The 13925-nt window shown below is 37.7% G+C and overlaps 4 protein-coding genes across 5 annotated transcripts in view; 1 reads left to right on the top strand and 3 right to left on the bottom strand.

Moving 5' to 3' along the window:
• Positions 1–255: 255 nt before the first annotated feature.
• On the top strand, positions 256–2490 carry LOC113206827 (endoplasmic reticulum resident protein 29). The gene is made up of 4 exons (XM_026423081.2): positions 256–461; positions 831–1056; positions 1144–1312; positions 1403–2490. Exons 1-4 carry the CDS (start codon positions 363–365, stop codon positions 1638–1640), a joined length of 732 nt encoding a protein of 243 aa, XP_026278866.1. The 5' UTR covers positions 256–362; the 3' UTR covers positions 1641–2490.
• On the bottom strand, positions 2489–4189 carry LOC113206833 (HIG1 domain family member 1A, mitochondrial). The gene is made up of 3 exons (XM_026423099.2): positions 4015–4189; positions 3613–3741; positions 2489–3527 (listed from the first exon to the last, which is right to left on the bottom strand). The coding sequence occupies exons 2-3, from the start codon at positions 3716–3718 to the stop codon at positions 3322–3324; spliced, it is 312 nt and encodes a 103-aa protein (XP_026278884.1). The 5' UTR covers positions 3719–3741; positions 4015–4189; the 3' UTR covers positions 2489–3321.
• LOC113206939 (cAMP-dependent protein kinase catalytic subunit alpha) lies at positions 4015–5697 on the bottom strand. Of its 2 annotated transcripts, none has more exons than XM_052265876.1 (2): positions 4196–5697; positions 4015–4109 (listed from the first exon to the last, which is right to left on the bottom strand). In XM_052265876.1, the coding sequence occupies exon 1, from the start codon at positions 5657–5659 to the stop codon at positions 4568–4570; it is 1092 nt and encodes a 363-aa protein (XP_052121836.1). In that variant the 5' UTR covers positions 5660–5697; the 3' UTR covers positions 4015–4109; positions 4196–4567. The 2 variants fall into 2 exon arrangements, with proteins under 2 accessions (XP_052121836.1, XP_052121837.1); XM_052265877.1 differs by having other exon boundaries at positions 4236–5697.
• A 526-nt stretch (positions 5698–6223) lies between these two features.
• Positions 6224–13925, bottom strand: part of LOC113206567 (calcium/calmodulin-dependent protein kinase type 1) — a gene marked incomplete in the record, with an annotated part of 44517 nt that continues 36815 nt past the window's right edge. The window contains 6 exon segments of the mRNA XM_052265885.1: positions 6224–10750; positions 12820–12907; positions 12992–13118; positions 13194–13334; positions 13423–13546; positions 13656–13794. Of these exon segments, the coding sequence (XP_052121845.1) occupies positions 10592–10750; positions 12820–12907; positions 12992–13118; positions 13194–13334; positions 13423–13546; positions 13656–13794 (778 nt within the window).

The raw sequence follows: 13925 nt of genomic DNA, 5'->3' as shown, positions 1-13925 counted from the left end.
CATGACTAAAGAAGAGCATCTTCCTCTCATGATAAAGAAGTTCTTAGAAATAAAATGTACCGTTTTCACCTGAGTTTGAGGCGCCCTTTTTTAACACAAACATTTGCCTGCAGAGCAAGGGGGGCTTAAGCTATCCCACCAAACTAAGTATTTTTAAATGTTTGGGCCATGTAGACTGCTATCTTTCTCCCCCCCCCCCCCTCCTTTTTCCGTCCTCCCACCGCTACTCACCGAGCCGAGCCGTGGCTATGCGGAGCTTGGCGTGTTCAGTGAACCATCCAGAAACAGACGCTAGCAGACGCTTTAGCAGACGAGAACCACCGGCGCCCTAGTCCGTGCTCTGTTACATTTGCGGGGTGAAAATGATACATATTTTTACCCTCCTTTTAGTTACCACGTTTTCGTACACAGATGTATCAGCCTTAGGGACAGTTGCTCTGGATTCATGGACTTATGACAAGGTAAATATTTTCCTTCTAACCGGCTCCACAGTACGGCAGCCTCCCATTGGTGGATCCTGTGACGTGGGCCAATGGGGAGAAGCCAACGCTTCTAACCTTTGCAGCCGGTGACAAAGTTAAATACTGGTTTTGTATCGCTCCAATAAATGACTATTTAACATTCGTGCCGAAAAAGTTAAATATCAAATTGCGATAATGTTACCGGAAACAAACCCATTTTAATTAGCACTATAAAGAGGTCTCTCCCAACAAACATTCTGTCACATCCAGTTTAATGTTTTAAGTTTGAATGAAATATGAATGAAACATTTGAAATTACATCAACAGTTTTTGAACCTTTAAATCATGTTAACTTTTGTAACTTTTCAGGTGACAGGGAAGTTTCCAGTCTCCATAGTAAAATTTGATGTTGCCTATCCGTATGGACCAAAGCATGATGCTTTTAATAAAATGGCTGAATCAGCCAAATCCGCTCCTGATGTTTTAGTCGCTGAAGTTGGCATTAAAGACTATGGTGACAAAGAAAACTCTGACCTTGCAGATCGCTTTAAAATTGACAAGGAACAGTACCCTGTCGTTAAATTATTTGTTCAGGGTAGGCATTGTACTTTAAAAACATTGCACACATGCTAGCCAGTGAGTTTATGGAAAATAATGTTCTTACTTTGACCAAACTTTTTAGGTAAAGAACCGATAGATTTCAAGGAGACCACAGATGAGGGATTTACATCTGATAATTTGATCCAGTTTATTAGAGCTAACTCTGGAAAGTACATTGGTCTGCCGGGTTGCCTTGAAGCATTTGACAAGATAGCCATCAAATTTAATGCTGCTTCTGACGAAAGTGAAAGGTGAACTCATCAACTTTTATATCCTCAGAATATTTAAGGGTCTCGGCTGTCATAAATGTTTTTATAAATATTTTTAAATGTTTTATCCAGGAAGGAACTTCTGCGAGAAGCTCAGGGACTAGTTGGGCGCATTGAAAAAATTGAAGACAGGAAAACTGGAGAGGTGTATGTGAAGATGATGCAGAGAATGCTAGACAAAGGTGCAGGATTTGTGGATGATGAAATGAAACGTCTCAACAAACTCATGACTGGAAAATTATCAAATGAGAAGAAGACTGATATGGGCCACAGGATCAATATCCTACGGGCTTTCCGTGATGAATTGTAGACCTTCTCACTTAAGCTTTCGATCTTCCTTGGATCAGACTGAACTGGTACATATTTTGCATGCCATGAGGACCACCAGAATGGCCCGAAGTCAGTCATTGAATTTATATTGCTGTGGTGCCACAATTGTGTTTCTCTTTTTACTGTAACTAAGTCTAACTACAACCATACTATGCTAATGGTTGCACACAGTATTTCGACAATAATCTTTGCAGACATTTTCACCTCATTCGTATTGTGTTCATTTCCTTCCAGTATTTTAGAAGACAACATGCCAATATAGGCCCAGTCTTAAACATAAGAACATAGTCATATCAGTGTGGTGTAACATCTTTTTTTTTTTTTTTTAAATTGTAAAATAGAAATTTAGGAAGTATTCAAACTTACACATTCCAATATTTATCGTGGAGTAGGTGGTCTAAATTCACAGCCTATTGAGGAGCCAAATTTAAATCTAGAGGTGATTCAATTTTTAACCTTTTCCTATTTCCGAAACAATTTTACTGGCATAAGTATTTACTGATTTTCTGTGATAAAAACCAAAACTGAATAGTGCTGTATTTATATCAAAAAAACTGCTTATATACAAGAACTGTGTTAGGAATCATTCTAAGATACAGCAGTTGGAAAAAACTAGGAAATTTCAAAGAAATTATACATTCTTCTAAGTATGGGTAACTTTAGGTTGTCTCAGATGAATCTTATGTTACCTATCCTTTACTACTCATTGGATGGTCCTGCCATCTTAGCCAAATGGAACATTCTTCTGTAAAATAATAGTTTTGTTGGTTGGTTATGGTGGTGTTCTGTTTAAACCTTGAATGTACAAAAAGAAATAAATGAAGTCAATACAACCACTTGTTAACTTTACTAAATAATTCACCTTATGAGCAGATGGTTTAAAAAACGCTCAAAAGCTGTTTATTGCGGAACAGCATGATGAGTTCAACACTGTTCAAAGACTTCAAACATACACAAACGGAACTCAAAAGGATACAGGTTGAAATCAGGACTATCACAGTCATAAAATTAAACAGCAGCAACGGATAAGTTGAAAAATAACTCACTTTTACATGCAATAAAATCAATTTTAAAAATATTTATGGAAATAAAACAATGACTTTTGTGCTACAATATTAAAGCATTGTTTCCTTACTTGAGTATTTCTGAACATGAACTGAAAACCATCACAGTTAATGACTTAAGCACACACATTCAAATCTGAGTATCAGATGACAGGAGTGTAGAAAATTCATGTCATGACTAAAGAAGAGCATCTTCCTCTCATGATAAAGAAGTTCTTAGAAATAAAATGTACCGTTTTCACCTGAGTTTGAGGCGCCCTTTTTTAACGCAAACATTTGCCTGCAGAGCAAAGGGGGCTTAAGCTATCCCACCAAACTAAGTCTTTTTAAATGTTTGGGCCCTTTGGGAAAAACTAAAAGAGGGTGATTCTTATTTCCAGAGGGGTTTATACTCAGGTGAATACCAATAAGGAGAAATTCAAATAAACATTGGTGTAGATGAAAATTTTTGCTGGGTAGTGCTAATGGTAGTTAACTAGACGACTTAACAATGAAAAAATTATTCTCTGAAACAGTTTACTCCTTGATCTGTTGCATTAGAATAAAATTTGAATCTAGAGGCATTAAATAAATACAAATTAACTATGCACGTTTTGGTCATGACTGAGTGGTACTTTTATCTTTTGGCTCGGTATTTTCACTAATTGCTTGAGCAACAAGTCCCAAAGCCAGAGCCCCTGCAACCATACCTTGTGCTGCAACTCGAAGATTTATAAGAAAAATAGAAGGGGACATACCATCTGCACGGAGTTTTTTATATCTTAAACCTCCTGCAACCAGCATTCCACTGAGACCCAACAGTCCTTGAGGGAAAAGAACAAATATTAATGGTAAATAGACTCCTTTAAGTATTAAAATGGCAATTTCAATGTGTTTTCTACCACTTACCCAAAGATAAGAATGGGTTTTCTTTTATCCGGCGAGTATACTTTTCAACAAAAGTTTCTTTGATCTCGTACTCTTCAAAAGTCATGGGTGGCCTTTCACGAACCATCTTGGAAGAAGTTAAAGGTGACTCTAAATTTTAAGAAACAAGAGGTATCAATTAAAAGTGAAATTGAATAATAAATTCTAGGATGATGAATTGTTTAAAGTTTAACTGCCTTAAAAACTACTTAATAGTTATCAAGATGATGCAAGGTCCAGCAAGGACAAGGCCACAGAAATAAGGGGGAAGAGAATGGAATGACAGACGACAGGACGTCGCTAAGGAGGTTCAGAAATAGTGGCTAAGACCTTAGAGGGCTTTGGCAACCTTGTAACTGAGAAATAGCAGTGATTAACACACACCTTGGAAGGACGAAAAGAAGCACACGAGTTGCAGCAGAGAAGTTCCAGGTAGGTTAGTCCCAACAGATCGTTCGAAGTATTGACCGAAGCTAGAGCTGTGCCACCAGAAAACCAACGCACAATATTATGCCAAGTAGAAAAAAGATCGATTAGATCCAAGTATGATCACGGTCTGATCTACCAAATAGATGAAATCGTCCGTTCTCATCGACTTAAGTTACCTCCTTGTCGTATGCTCGCAGACGTCAAAATGACGTAACAGTAACAAGCGCAGGCTGCCACTTTACCGCACACGAAAAGAACAATTTGTATTTATTCAGTCATGCGAAATGAACTGTCTAAATTGGATACTAAATTCATTATTATTGTTACTGGTAGGAATGAAATCAGTAAAATGTTACAGAAATAACAGGAAAATAGTTCTGGAAAAAAGTGTAGCCACACACAGTTGGTAAAGCTGATAAATATGAGCGCTCTCAAAAGAAACGCGCGCCTAACGTCAGATCCAAATGCAACAAATAGTCCGACGCGACTGCAGGAAGAGTAAGTTCCATCAGAAGTCGACAAAATCGTTTGGAAACTTGTCGCAGCTGGCAGTTTTTAGTTCATCCTCTTCATAGAAATCGTAGTTGCTCGCGTCTCCCATATTTTTAAACTGAGGCACGAACGGGGCTCGAACCTGCTTATTCAAAACAGCCAGCCAGTTGGTCGGTCTGAACCAGGGGTGCCTCTTGATATCGTTCACCCCGTCCTTTAATATCCCGATCCTGCGGGACAGGTCGGTCTGGAGAAGCTTTTCAATGAGGTCCTTGACGTCTGCAGAGTGGTGCGGTGCCGGGCGGTACTTCCCCGCCACGATCTTCTCGTAAGTCTTGAGCGTTTCGCTACCGCAGAACGGAGGGAAGCCAGCCGTCATCTCGTAAATGAGGACGCCGAAGGACCACCAGTCTGCCGATTTGCCGTAGCCCTTGCTGAGAATAAGCTCGGGGGCCAAGTACTCTGGTGTCCCACACAGTGTCCACGTCCGGCCCTTCACAACTTTGCAAAATCCAAGATCGGCGATTTTCAGATAGCCTTTGTCATCGATTAAAATATTTTCTGGCTTTAGATCACGGTAGATCAAGTCCACATTGTGTAAATATTCAAACGACAGGACAACTTGGGCGGCATAAAACCGAGCTTGGTCTTCCCCAAATTTGCCGACTCGTCTCAAATATGAGAACAGTTCTCCTCCTGGCACGAACGGCATCACCAAGAAGATGTAGTTGAAATCTTTGAACGACGTTACTAATGATACGATAAATGGGAAATTAACGTAGTTAAGCGCGCGTCGCTCATCTCTCAAGTGTTGCGCCTGTTTGAGCCTGATGACTTTCGCCTTCTCCAACACCTTCATGACGAAGTATTGTCCGCTGTGCTTGTTGCGCACCAGCACAACACGGCCGAATGCACCGGAGCCCAGGGTCCGCAGTCTCTCCCACTCGTCCAGGTGACCGATGGGACACTGTCGCCTCCACAGCTGCTCAAATTCTTTTTTACAGGAGTCCAAGAACTCGGCATAACTGTTCAGGTCTCGAAAGAGAACGGGTGGGTTGCGTTGGGATATACTACTTTCAACGTCGCGTACAACTCTGGCCTCCGACATGGTAGACCGAGGGGTAACAATCACAATCTCACTGCCTCCTAGCTTCTTTTCTTGGCATGATACTTAGTTGATGTTGAGGGCAGTGTGGGTGTGGGGTGGGCGAGGGGGTAATCACTACGCGAGAAAATGCGTACACCTTAACTATTCACTTTCCTACTATCGATCACTTTTCGTAATTTTCCCTTCACTTTCCTAAAGTTTTACAACGTTTACTTCCTTTTTATGCTCATATCAACTGTACTTTATTCATTTTTGATCTGATCAACGCACGATTTGTCACTTTTGCCCACATTTCCTTCACGTTTGTTTCACTTTCAGTCAATTTTTTTCACTTTCACTTTAAATTTTATACAAATGTGTACATCTACTTTCTGTAGTGATTACCCCCTCGGGGGTGGGTGTACAAAGGTATATATCAGGAGCGCTTATGAAATACTCCGTGCAAGTTTTTGCAAGCAGTTGCTGTACATCTAGAGCGGATGTAAAGGTGTGCTACTGACTGAACACAGTATGGTTCAGTTAACAAAGGAAAAAGTAGAGTGGGTAGAATAGAAGGTTCCTGAATCTCTTTGTAACATCACCATTTATTGAAACATTTCATTTTCTTTTGCACGAAAATATGAAATATTTAATGTGCAGCAAAATAAAAATTAACCAGTTACTTACACAAATAAATTAACATATTGCACATTTATCTTGAAATAATAATGGAAGAAAACACAAAAAAGACAAAGAAAATGGAACAAAATCTTATCACATTTTGGTCCAACACATTTTGTTCAAAAATAAGACCACTTGAACTCAACGTCCTTAACCATAACAAATGACCTCAAAAGCTTAAAATTCAAAATGTTTTAGTGTGCGTGTAAAGTTCGATATGATGCACAACTCTTTTGACATTTAAAAGCACTTCCAAAATATTCCAAATCGTTGCTCTGCTTTGCATGATCATATTAGCAAAACAAAAGTTGCATTTATTCAAGTACACTGATTTCAATGAACCAACTCATTTTGAGAAAATATGGCTTAAGACACTATAGTTAGTACATAATCACTTAACAAAAATTTAATTGAATCAATAGCTCTTTACAACATCCAATGTAAAGTGCACTTGCCATACCAGGATAATTAAGATATTGTAACAATCAACCCAACAAATGGCATTGATAATTCAGTCACCTCAAATGGCACTAAGCAGACTTCATAAACAAGTAGCAGCATGCCCACAATCTAAATGACTTTAACACTCAAGATCTTATGATCAGCCAACAAAAGAAATTAAGTATTCATGCAATATTGACTTAAAAGTTGGCAGAGTTTAGTAAATCGTTGTTATGGAAAAAAAGAATGGCATCATAGCAAAGCACAATTTAAAAAGGACCAATATCCACTTGTCATTCATTACAAAATGTTCTATAGGATGAAATATATTTAAGAATAGAGGGCGCTCTGAAAAAGAAGGCTCTCGACTCTAGAACTATATCATAGGAAAATAATAATAGAAAAAAAAACTTAATGTACAGAGCCAAAAAATACAGTTGGTCATGGTGATGTCATTTTGAATCAAAATTTTCAACAATATTGAGCTCTGATTTTTGTTATAAAAATTTACAAACAAAGATGCCACAAATAGAAAAATCAAAAAAGAGAGAGTGCAAACACAATGCTTAGTAACAGCAGACAGCTTACCCACATAAGTTTATTACCTGGCTATGCGTACAAAAATATAACAAACACAGTAATGCTTACGAAGAGAGTGCAGTCAGAACATAGCATTATATGGCATTTGCCACTCAAGATGGAAAGGTAGGAACAGAGAGTCGTTGCACTTAATTGTCAATAATAGATAAAGCTATAAAACGGAAGAAAAAGGGACACTGCTCACAAAAAACACAGCAGCAAGTATTTAGAATACAGTACACAAGATTAAAGAGAGAACTATTATGCTGTTCTTGCACATGGGCGGATGAAAGAAGGATAGATGTTTGCTCCCCCTTTAAATCTATAGTGGCAAGATCAGCACAGAAACAAACCAAAGAGCTGTCGAAATATCTAACTAAAGTTTATAAAAGTAAGACCCGCAGATAATAGTGAATGTTCACAACTAAACTTACTTAAGAATTTTTTTTAGTAAATGCTACTAAATGCATAAATCACAATATGTAGTAACGGAAATTCTGGAATAAGGATATATGGTGAATTGTTCGTACTACAATCAATGACTGGACTTATACATAGCCAGGAAACAAGCAAGGCTGATTAGTTAAAAGAATATGCAAATGGGGTTGACCAAATCAAAGGGATTTCCAGCTTGAGAATGTGTACACATTAACAAGAACAAAAATTGCTTTCTACTGTGAAAAGTTTTCTGAAGAAGGCCTAAATTGTAAAAAGGTAATACATTAGAATCATATCATATCATAAAATATAACAATTTTGTGCTTGATTTATGGCAATCCAAAATGGCAAAGCAGCACAGAGCAAAAGGAGATAAGATACCTTCGAAAGGTCTTTTTCTGCTGCTTACCAAGTGTAAGTGTGGTCATTACAAAATCATTACCTTGTCCCAATTTTAAGCGCCACAGAAATATTTAGGATTGTTTCATTTGAACAACTGTCAACTACTGTCAGTACTGGAATCTTTTTCTGAATTTTAAACAAGGTCAAAATTCCATGCAAGCAAGATGCTGTCCCCATAATTCATACACTCATACATATTTGCAAACAAGCATTCATTTACAGGTCATAACTTATCAAACCTCACATAAGCAAGAGGAATGGTAGGAATCATAAAACATAAGTTTAGTATGATTAAGAGTAGAGTTTTAGCTTTAGAAGTAACTGTAGGATTAGAGAAGAAATGTTTGCAGGATCAGAGGAAGAGAGCTGTAATGTGTGTTCAAAGGCAGCAGCTTTGAAAAGCTCCACCACCACTCATATCATTCTCACATGATATATTCCAATCTTAATGTAGGTAGATAGATATTTTTATATATGTATTTATATAGATCTATATATATTAATATGTTCATAAGATCAACACACAAATTGTGTGACAATAAATGCATCAGTTCCAACAACATTAAAATTCAACACACTCAAGGGCACAATGCAGTTTACAGTTCTTCTCCTGTGCCTTTACAGACAACAGATATAGACTTTTTGAAATACCAACCGCATACAGATTCGAAGTTAAAATCATGGCACAATATTATTGTGCAACACCTAATTCTTACAAATTGCTATGCAGCACCTAAACATCACGACTGTGGACGCGATAAGAAGAAATTCACATTAAAACCAATAATACACATTTTTAACAGAAAAATTATATTGACACTTAAAATAGGAAGATAATTCCATGGTTAAACATTTAAACTTCCAAAAGACAGGAATGCATATAACTGTTTTAAAAAATAACATACAACAGAAAATTTCTACATCACATACTAAAATCAAATGTAACAGAGATAGAAAACAGCAGATATCACTACTCCTCTGAAATCATCAGTAGGTCATGGATAACAGCACAAAATTCTTAACAATGAGGAATCAGTTTTAACAGCAAAATAGACTGGAGCAATATTTCAGAACCATATGGAAAAAGAAAACAAAAACAATAAGGGAAATCTTGCGAGCTCACAAAAAAACTGAAATTTAAAAAAGTTAACTAACCAATATACAGATATCCTAAACAAGATAAAAAGATTAATGAGAGGTAAGTAATCCTTGCAATCTGTTTCGGAAAACAGGCAAGCAAAGAATTATTTTACCACCCACACTGAGAAAGAGCCAGCTAGAAAATGTCAAAGTTATTGTCTTGACAACTTCCAGCATAAATATTGAAACATACTCTTCAATGTAAGCCGAAGCCAATACATTTCCAACAAGATGAAAACAATGTGGGTAATTCAAACTGCACAACCAATTATCACAAGAGAATGATACCAGAATATTTGATATTACAATGATAAGATTAATCAAAAATTAAAACCAGACGGCTTCTCAACTACATAAGGCAAGGAGTACATTCCACTGACAACTTATCAAGAGACTATGTCTACTAGCACCTGGTCATCAAAGTACCCCCATAGTGCAGGCCACAAAGGCAAACCACACCAGCACTCATTACAAAATTCCACACATGAAAAAGATTTCTACATAGGCCTTCAAAGAAAGAGACACATCTCTCTCATTTCTACAACATAGGTAGAAAAGATGGATTTAAAACATATTTAAAACTGACTTTCAAAAATGGTGGATTAAGATTGAATGTGTACCAAACCAAGGACTAGTTGCTACATTCCACATGATATTTGCAAAACCAATACTCACTTGAAAATTGATAGATGTAAGTTTAGCTCAATCACCCACCTAATGTTGCCTGATATGTTAAAGCCCTGATAGCTTTATAGTTGAAGACTCTTTCTACATTATTATGACAGAAACTTTCTAGATAACAGAGATTAGAGAAAAATAGATGTAATGTGATTCACGGTAGCAGTTTCTACAAAGAACATCATATCAACAATTCAATTGAGCAATTGCTACTGAATGCCTAGTCAAGGGCTGATACATGACACTGTAAATTTACAAATCACAATCATTGCACCAAAATATAAATGATACATCTTGAACATGATTGAAATCCTTAAGTTGCATAGATCAGAATGATTCCAAAAGCTACTTGCGAAAAACTAATGAACTCGCATCTCAACTGATCCCACATCCACAAATGTAATAAAAAGTATTGCTCATTTTGGCCTTGCTTACAATAAGTAGTGTGTCTCAGATAATACCCTATAACGAAAATTAATTGCAGCTTCGAGCACATACATGGCATAATCGTGTGCAAAGCTTTGTCAGATAAACACGAAGACATAGGTGGGTGGCAGGCCAGGCGTGTCTTGGTCAGCAGCTGGTCAGTGAAGACTAGGGCTTGCTGGCGCGGTTGGAACGTGCACTCGGCGGCGGGCTGCGTCGAGGTTCTTCGGAGTTGGGGCCGGCCACAGCTACGGCCGCACCGCCAGTGCTACTGCTTAGAGCCATGCGCTTCATTTGATGTATCACGGTGGCTGCGTGGTATGCTTGCTGCAACACAAAATTATTTTTGTAGAAATTTGGTTAAGTAATGAGTTTCTGATTTGGTGCTTAAGGTGAAGTGTCATGAGAAATGCCGTAGTAATGAAAACGATTTGCTTTGTAGAGTAAATGGCATCAAATGGGGAGAAATAGGCAATGGCTGACAATATTTTACGGTAAGGGAAAGAGTTTTAAAAAGAAGGCATGAGGAATAGAATAGCCAATTTTTAACATCCCTAATTTTATATTTTGTAAAGCAGAAAAATTTAAAAAGTCAAAAGAATGAAAAAATGTATGAGGAGATGATATTGTGACACACAAAGCAACTTAACTACTACTACAGCAACTTCCATGCAAACATATACAGCAGCAATTAATGAATGCACTGCTGAAAAATTAGTATACACTTTGTGATAAACTGGATCTCCAAAAATATACCTATAAGTTATCTGCTGTCAGCATTCCACTTACATGCCACCTTGTAAAACTATACAGGGAAGAAAACACCAATACTTACAAACTTGCAAAAACAAAAACCATACAATAATATTTTATAATACAGACTACATGTAAGTCTTTAGAGGAAAAGAGAGGGAAGGAATAATAATGTATGTGAACCAGAGTAGGTCCGCAAAACACCAACCAGTCAAGGTTCAAAATGAATCACTAAACTAAAAGAACAAAAAACAAACAGAACTAATAGAACGAAAACAATGCTTAGCCATTGAAACTTTCGCGAAAATGTTGTTTGTTCCTACACACAAAACACCACTACAATATTTGCCTCAGGCGCAGCAGGTAGGTATATTGAGCTGAGAAACACACAAAGCACATTCACTGTAAAAAAAAAAATCATAAATAAAGATGAACGCTTCTTCCAGTGGCATGTTTACAGTTACATACAATATCACCCCAACGAACCAGCACTAGAACAGCCCACTGATATGACTTAAGCAGTGGACCAGGAGGCATTTAAGAAACTGTGCAGATGGCATATGTAGATGCTTATGGTTGCTAGTGCAGTTTTGCTTTTGCTCTGATTTTGTATTTAGTCCAGCATTACGTGTTGCCAGATGTAGCAGCCCCTTGATCCAACTTTTATTTCTTAGCCTTAGCCTCTATTATCCTTTCCAGTGCATTCTACTCTATACTGGGTTTGTGCTCCAGAATGCTGCTTTGCTATCTGCAAACCTTCAACCCATTCATTCTGAAAAATCTTCTAAAATACTAAATATTTCCCTACTGTTACCATTATATTTTCTTATTTAAAAAAAAAGTCAAATAAAACTAAAAGGGGAGCAGTATCAGAAAAATGGGTTGACAAGCTTTGCTGGTATTTAGCAGAAAACCACTTCACAACATCAACGAGCAGGGGAGAATAGCTACTCGATGAAGGGCGTGCAGAGCGCTGTACCTTCATCCCCATCCTCCGTCTCCTCCTGAATGGTGTCACACCTTTGGGCTTCGTCTACATCCATGCTACTAGTGTTATTGGTCAGAGCTAATCTCTGCATCTTGTGCACCATGGCTATGGCGTTCATCAGTTGCTGTAAGAGATTTATATTTGTTAAGACCACCACCATAATTTATACATACTGAAGCCTTAAAACCAAACGTCATTCTGAAGACATTAGCAGCCCAGAACCAGATTGGAAGACAAAGCAGATGTTGAGTAACTTATAGAAACACAAAAACTGCTTGATTGAGACCTCTGTGACTACAAGTAAAACCAGTTTTGATAATACCACATTGCACAATTTATGGAAAAGTTTTGATTGATGTTGGGGAAACATGCACATAGGGAAGATAAACCTCATCCAAACATCACCAAAGCAGTCTCCACATCAAAAGGTATTTAGGAAACATTTAAGTATGGGGCACACAATAGTAAGATAAAAGATACTTTGATCAGAAATATTTTTAAGTGAGAATCCAAGAGAGAATTCAGACACCAAAAGACGAAATGAGGATGACATGGACAATGGTATGAGGTAGGAGGACTCTATAGATGTTTCCAAAGGTTCTTGGACATCAAGAAAACAGCACTCTTTAAACTATCTGTCTGTTAAGGGCATTACCTTCCAGCGTGACTTTGCAAAGTTCTTCTTGAGCTGTTCTGATACAGTTCCATGGATATTCTTGTTGCTAGCAGCATTGCCAGAAATCCTGATATAAACAAACAATTAATTTTATAAATGAAAAAGTACATATCATAGGAAACATTAAAAATAAACATGTTAATTAACTCACCATGGGTGTTGCAATGCTTGCCGACAAGTATACCTCTTTTCTACATCAACACACATTAATTGTCGAATAAAATCTTTTGCAGAGTCACTGATTTCATCCCAGTAGGGAGAATCGAACTCAAAATCACCTGACAAAATAGAGTACACAATATTTAAATGCACCAGAGAGTCATAAAGAAATTTAAATACTTGTCATACAGTACCTTTCAAAATTTGGGCAAATAAATTGGCATCATTTTCATCATAGAATGGAGGGTAACCACAGAGCAATATGTATGAAATAACACCTATGCTCCATACATCCACTGCTTTACCATATGGTTTCTGAGCAAGAACCTCAGGGGCTGAAAAATAGATAGTGAATTTTTAATCACAACTTGTTATTGTTAATAGGTAATAATTTTTGTTTCTTTTTCGGAAATCTGTACTGACCAACATATCCTGGCGTTCCACATGCAGTTGCCATGATGCCAGAATCTTCCATTTTTGATAGGCCAAAGTCACTTATCATAATCTTAGAATCTTCATCTGGACTGTAGTACAAGAGGTTTTCAGGCTGAAACAGAATTCTATGTGAGTTGTAGGCAACACACATAATCAGCAACTTTCCCCACAAGGGGATAATTAACTGATGTCAATTAAATAACAATAAAGTAAATGAGCACCTTGAGATCCCGATGGACCACGCCTTGTTGGTGCATATAATCTACAGCTTCCAGTACTTGTCGAATTAGATCAGAAGCATCTTTTTCAGTATATGAGCCCTTCTGGACGATGCGGTCAAAGAGCTCGCCACCAGTGACTCTGAAAGAAACAACACACATGATGAGAACACGGGCGGGAAATCGGGTGACTTGCACCCTCATCCCCTTCCTTCCTAACCATCCCCCAATCCTGAGAATCCCATTCCTCTCCCTACCTGCCAAACCCCCCCC

Source organism: Frankliniella occidentalis, unplaced genomic scaffold (genome assembly GCF_000697945.3).
Source record: "Frankliniella occidentalis isolate FOCC.00 unplaced genomic scaffold, Focc_3.1 Scaffold32, whole genome shotgun sequence".
NCBI lineage: Eukaryota > Metazoa > Arthropoda > Insecta > Thysanoptera > Thripidae > Frankliniella > Frankliniella occidentalis.
The sequence above is the reverse complement of the archived record's forward strand: the minus strand, read 5'-3'. Positions and strand labels throughout refer to the sequence as shown.

Coding starts and splice junctions, on each gene's coding strand:
- LOC113206827 (XM_026423081.2), top strand. CDS start 363: ATGATACATATTTTTACCCTCCTTTTAGTTACCACGTTTTCGTACACA. Junction 462..830: donor ATTCATGGACTTATGACAAG/GTAAATATTTTC, acceptor GTAACTTTTCAG/GTGACAGGGAAGTTTCCAGT. Junction 1,313..1,402: donor GCTTCTGACGAAAGTGAAAG/GTGAACTCATCA, acceptor TGTTTTATCCAG/GAAGGAACTTCTGCGAGAAG.
- LOC113206833 (XM_026423099.2), bottom strand. CDS start 3,718: ATGGTTCGTGAAAGGCCACCCATGACTTTTGAAGAGTACGAGATCAAA. Junction 3,528..3,612: donor AAACCCATTCTTATCTTTGG/GTAAGTGGTAGA, acceptor TTTTCCCTCAAG/GACTGTTGGGTCTCAGTGGA.
- LOC113206939 (XM_052265876.1), bottom strand. CDS start 5,659: ATGTCGGAGGCCAGAGTTGTACGCGACGTTGAAAGTAGTATATCCCAA.